This window comes from Olea europaea, chromosome 6 (assembly GCF_002742605.1).
Source record: "Olea europaea var. sylvestris chromosome 6, O_europaea_v1, whole genome shotgun sequence".
NCBI lineage: Eukaryota > Viridiplantae > Streptophyta > Magnoliopsida > Lamiales > Oleaceae > Olea > Olea europaea.
This window is the reverse complement of record NC_036242.1, coordinates 12,409,769-12,414,685: the sequence shown is the minus strand read 5'-3', so window position 1 is coordinate 12,414,685 and position 4,917 is coordinate 12,409,769. Positions and strand designations below refer to the sequence as shown.

Genomic DNA, 4,917 nt, shown 5'->3' with positions numbered 1-4,917 from the left:
GGTCCATTGAATCAAATAACCTCTCTCTAACAAAATTAAATAAAGCCCCATGTTTGCCTACAGGCCATGTCTAACCCAATTTAAAGCAATCTTTTTGGTCCATAAGTGGATAAAATCAAGTAACCCAACTATAACAAAGGCGTGTTTCAAGTGTTCGAGCAATAGAGCGGGACAAGCGGCAGTGGGATTTTGCTTGGTATTGCATTAAAAATGGGAGCAATTTACTGTAAGGAGAGGGAAACAGGGAGATGTGTGGCACCAATTTTGTCGTGTAACCTTGATATCTGCAAGCTTAAGTTGTCTTCATCACCAATATCATATTTATTTGTGAATGATTTAATATTAACACGACCTCAGTCTGATCACCATTATCGGTTGAAGCTCTTCCTTTTCCTAATTTGTTGTTCGTCGATATGAATCTGCATTTTATTCAACAGTGATTTTCTCCACTCTCGAATTTTCTTTTGTGATTGTCTATGATTTTCTCAACGGACGCCGAGAAATACTTAGGACCGAAATCCAGTGTACTCTAGGTGGCACTTCCCCTGGTCGCTAAGGAAATCAGAGACATGGCTGTGGAGGGAAAGGAAAGCGGTGTTATAAAGGACCGAGTCGAGGCTTCTCAAGAACCGAAGAAATCTGAGAATGTAGAAGAAAAGGCGGTAACTGTGACAGAAGATGGTAAGGTTGCTGAAGCAATCAAAGATTTGGAGAAAGATGACGAGCCGAAGCAATCTGAGAGTGTGGAAGAAAAGGGGATTTCTTTGATAGAAGATGGTACGGTTGCTGAAGCAATTATAGATTTGCAAAAAGTGGACGAGCCGAAGCAATCTGAGAATGTGGAAGAAAAGGGAGTTGCGTTGATAGAAGATGGCAAGGTTGCTGGTGCCATTAAAGAATTGGAGAAGGTGGCCTCCCCGAAGGGGGAGGAGAACAAGAATGGAAGTGAAATTGTTGAGAGTTCACCATCAGCGTCTGATGGAAATGGAAAGGAAGTGAGGAAGAAAAAGGAGAAAGGTGAGTGTTCATCATCATCGCCTGATGGAAAAGGTGGAGAATCTTCTTTGATAAGCGAAGAAAATGGGTTATTTTCTGATCTGAAGGGGTATGAGAAAAAGGCATTGACAGAGCTCAGATCGAAGATTGAAGAGGCCATTTTGACGAACAAGTTGTTCAAGGGGAAGAAGGAAGAGAAACCAGTCCAGAAGGAGAAGCTGGATAAGGAAAATGAAGATTCTGTGAAAGATAAAAAAAAGGGAGAAGAAGATGTCGAGGGGGGAAATATTGTTGATAAGGGGAAATCAAAAGTAGAGGATGATGAAGAAAAATCCGGTGAAGCTAAAAATGTGGAAAAAGAGGTTGAAATTAATCACAATATTTCCCTGTGGGGAATTCAATTATTGCCAAGCAAGGGAGATAAAGGCACAGATATTTTGCTCTTGAAATTCTTGACAGCCAGAGAGTTTAAAGTCAATGATGCCTTTGAGATGTTGAAGAACACCCTTAAATGGAGGAAGGAAAATAAGATTGATTCAATCATGGAGGAAGATTTTGGGAATGAATATGACACCATGGCCTACACGAGGGGACTGGATCGCGAAGGCCATATGGTTTGCTACAATGTTTATGGGGTATTTGCAAATGATGAAATATACGACAAGACCATTGGTACAGAAGCCGCCCGTGAGAGGTTCTTGAGATGGAGGTTTCAGTTAATGGAGAAGCAGATTCAGAAGCTTGATTTCAAGCCCAGTGGCGTCTCCTCATTGCTCCAAATTAATGATCTCAAGAACACTCCGGGACCTTCAAGGAAGGATCTTCGGCTTGCTACAAAACGAGCTGTGGGGATTCTGCAGGATAATTATCCTGAACTTGTTGCAAGAAATGTAAGCATTTCTTTCATCTTCATATAATCTCTGTTCAGAAAGAAATTCTAATATTCTAGTCACTATTATTGATAGCTTCATATGTTTTATGTAGATCTTCATCAACGTACCTTTCTGGTATTATGCCTTTAATGCGCTCTTATCGCCTTTCCTAACACAAAGGACCAAGAGCAAATTTGTCTTTAGTCGTCCAGCCAGAGTTACTGAAACGCTACTCAAGTAAGCTAAGTCTTTTTGCTCTCCCTCTTGTTAGTTGTTTTAGTGGAGGCTTCTACAACTGATATATGACACTCGATTGCAGGTACATTGGTGCAGAGCAAATTCCTGTTCACTATGGAGGGCTTAGAAAAGAGAATGATCCTGATTTTTCGACCAAAGATGCTGCTTCTGAGATTTCTGTTAAGGCTGGAGTAACTGAAACCATTGAAATTCCTGCACCGGAGGTAAATCAACTACAATATAGCATCTACTATATTTGTTTCCTACTGTTCTTTTCAGTTTTCTTCTTATAAACAACAGACTAAATCTTATTCCTAATAAACTTTGTGGCAACTATGCCGATCATCTTTCGTCACATCATTTGTGCATAGTTTAAATATCTCCAGTTTTTGTCGAAACAGGTTGGAAATGCCTTGATGTGGGACCTGACTATAGTAGGTTGGGACGTGAATTACAAAGAGGAGTTTGTTCCAACAGATGAAGGGTCATACACCATAATCGTGAAGAAGGGAAGGAAGATAAGTTGGCAAGATGATTCCATTCGCAATTCTTTTAGAAACAGCGAACCTGGCAAGATTGTGATCACAGTTGAGAATGGAATTTTCAAGAAGAAGCGAGTCTTGTACAGATGCAAGACCACAAGTACTGCTGCTTCTTGAGTTGGTTGCTTAGATAATAATGTTTTGACGGCAATTGCCTGGAAGCATTTTTTCTCCTTTTCTGGTTTGTTGTTATATTTCTAGGTTCAGAATTCAGATATAAACTGGTGGCCGGTATGCCCTGCTAATTATAGGAAAACATTCTTTTTGTAACTAGTTGTGCTACATTTACATAATGGACGTACACATGATAACGGTGAGATATGATTTGAGTCAAAATTTCTTAGACCAAATAAAAAAAAGAGTACTTCCCTACTCTCTTTTCAACACCTCATCGTATGCATGTCATTATGTATCTCCATTATATACAAATAGCATTATTATTTTGTAACCTCCTAAATCAACTGTGGGGTGAAGTTTTTTTTAGTGTTGGCAATGTTAGATATGTTTCATCATTTTACATGTATTTTTTTTTTGTTTTGCGAATGATTTGCCGCACCGACCAGTGTTTGCCGCTGCGCAACGTGGATTATTTTCAAAAGTCTTTGAATAGGTGCATCTATTCGTTTTGACAGTCACTTCCAACAGATGTGTTCTTCATTTCAAGGGACACACCCATTCAAACGGTTGCCTCAATTTCTATAAATTCTGGGCGAATTCTCGTTTGCAATATACATTAAAAAATATTCTTTTCTCTTTCTCTTGGCATCATCAGTTCTTTTTCGAGTGTCTTCTTGGTTTGATCAAATAGTCACAATTTGAATCAAACGCCTCCATTGTATCCTGGGAGAGATTTTCTATCATACCCCAATCGTGACTTCGTTGGATAGGGGAGAAATATCTCTTAAAAGATAAAGTTTTTCGTGCTTTAGAGTTCTTTAAGTTTTCAGATTTTCCTACATTTTTCTCAACAGTTTTAAGAGATGTCTTCGTTTCAAGATTTGACAGTAAATGAATCTGTGGCACCTTCAATTCAAGTCATGAATCAAGATTTGATTCGTCTTGATCGGTTCGATGGACATAACTTCTCGCGTTGGCAGGAGAAGGTTTTATTCTTCTTGACGGCAATCAAACTGTCCTACATTCTGAGTTATGATCTTGCGCCTATTCCAGAAGAAAAAGCAGATGATTCAGATGAACGCAAGAAGGAATTACAGGAACAGCGGAAGAAACGGAAGGATGATGATTTTCTGTGCAGAGGTCATATTCTGAATGCACTATCAGATTCTGTTTACAGCACACACACGACTATCGGAATAGCAAAAGAATTGTGGCTGGCATTGGACAACAAGTATCGTATTGAAGAGGCAAACAACCAGAAATTCTTGATCGGTAATTACTTTGATTTCAAGATGACGGACAGTAAGTCTGTTCTTGCCCAGGTACGTGAATTACAACTGATTGTTAGTAATCTTAAGAATGCTGAAATTGTCTTGCCTGAAGCATTTCAAGTTGGAGCCATTATTGCAAAATTACCAAGTTCATGGAATGACTATAAAAAGAAACTCAAACATGATGAAACCAAGCATACCTTGGAATCCCTCATGCGTCATTTGCGTATTGAGGAAGACTCTCGTAAATGAGAGAATAATGATCAAGCGGCAGAAAAGGCAAACATGGTTCAAGGAAATCATAAGGGTAACAAGAAGCGTAAAAACTCTAGTTCTAAGGAAGATTATGCAGAAACCTCTAAGAAAAAATTCAAGGGGGATTGTTTCTATTACAAGAAATCTGGTCATATTGTTCGTGAATGCCGACATCGAATAAAAGACGAGAAGGCAAAGAACGAGAAGACAAAGAAGGATCAAGTAAATGTGACTGATGGAAATCATGATCCAAACCTTGTTGTTGTGGTGGAAGAAGCCAACTCAGCTGGAGTTGAAGTAGGATAGTGGCTGGATACCGGAGCTACAATTCATGTAAGTAATGACAGATCTCAGTTCAAGACTTACAAAGAATGCACCGATGGAAGAGAAGTAAAAATGGGTAACAATGTTCGTACCAAAGTTGTTGGAATTGGATTGGTTGAATTGAAATTCACTTCGGGAAAGAATCTGACTTTGGTAGAAGTTCTCCATGTGCCTGAAATGACCAAGAACTTGATTCTTGGGGATCGCCTTAACAAGGCAGGTTTTAAACTTGTAATTGAGTCTGATGGCCTTATAGTATCTAAGAATAATGTATTTGTCAGAAAAGGTTACTCATGTAATGGT

At 39.0% G+C, this 4,917-nt stretch overlaps 2 protein-coding genes across 2 annotated transcripts; both read left to right on the top strand.

Moving 5' to 3' along the window:
- Nucleotides 1-516: 516 nt before the first annotated feature.
- LOC111396498 (patellin-4-like) lies at nucleotides 517-2,970 on the top strand. The gene is made up of 4 exons (XM_023022922.1): nucleotides 517-1,886; nucleotides 1,981-2,105; nucleotides 2,188-2,329; nucleotides 2,507-2,970. The coding sequence occupies exons 1-4, from the start codon at nucleotides 570-572 to the stop codon at nucleotides 2,762-2,764; spliced, it is 1,842 nt and encodes a 613-aa protein (XP_022878690.1). The 5' UTR covers nucleotides 517-569; the 3' UTR covers nucleotides 2,765-2,970.
- Nucleotides 2,971-3,627: 657 nt separating this feature from the next.
- Nucleotides 3,628-4,287, top strand: LOC111395166. Its single transcript, XM_023021171.1, has one exon. The coding sequence runs from the start codon at nucleotides 3,628-3,630 to the stop codon at nucleotides 4,285-4,287; it is 660 nt and encodes a 219-aa protein (XP_022876939.1).
- The last annotated feature ends 630 nt before the right edge of the window (nucleotides 4,288-4,917 follow it).

Bases quoted from the DNA above. Each gene is read 5' to 3' on its own strand.
- LOC111396498 (XM_023022922.1), top strand. From the start codon at position 570: ATGGCTGTGGAGGGAAAGGAAAGCGGTGTTATAAAGGACCGAGTCGAG. The intron at 2,106-2,187 runs GTAAGCTAAGTC...ACTCGATTGCAG, and splicing joins GTTACTGAAACGCTACTCAA to GTACATTGGTGCAGAGCAAA. The intron at 2,330-2,506 runs GTAAATCAACTA...TTGTCGAAACAG, and splicing joins TTGAAATTCCTGCACCGGAG to GTTGGAAATGCCTTGATGTG.
- LOC111395166 (XM_023021171.1), top strand. From the start codon at position 3,628: ATGTCTTCGTTTCAAGATTTGACAGTAAATGAATCTGTGGCACCTTCA.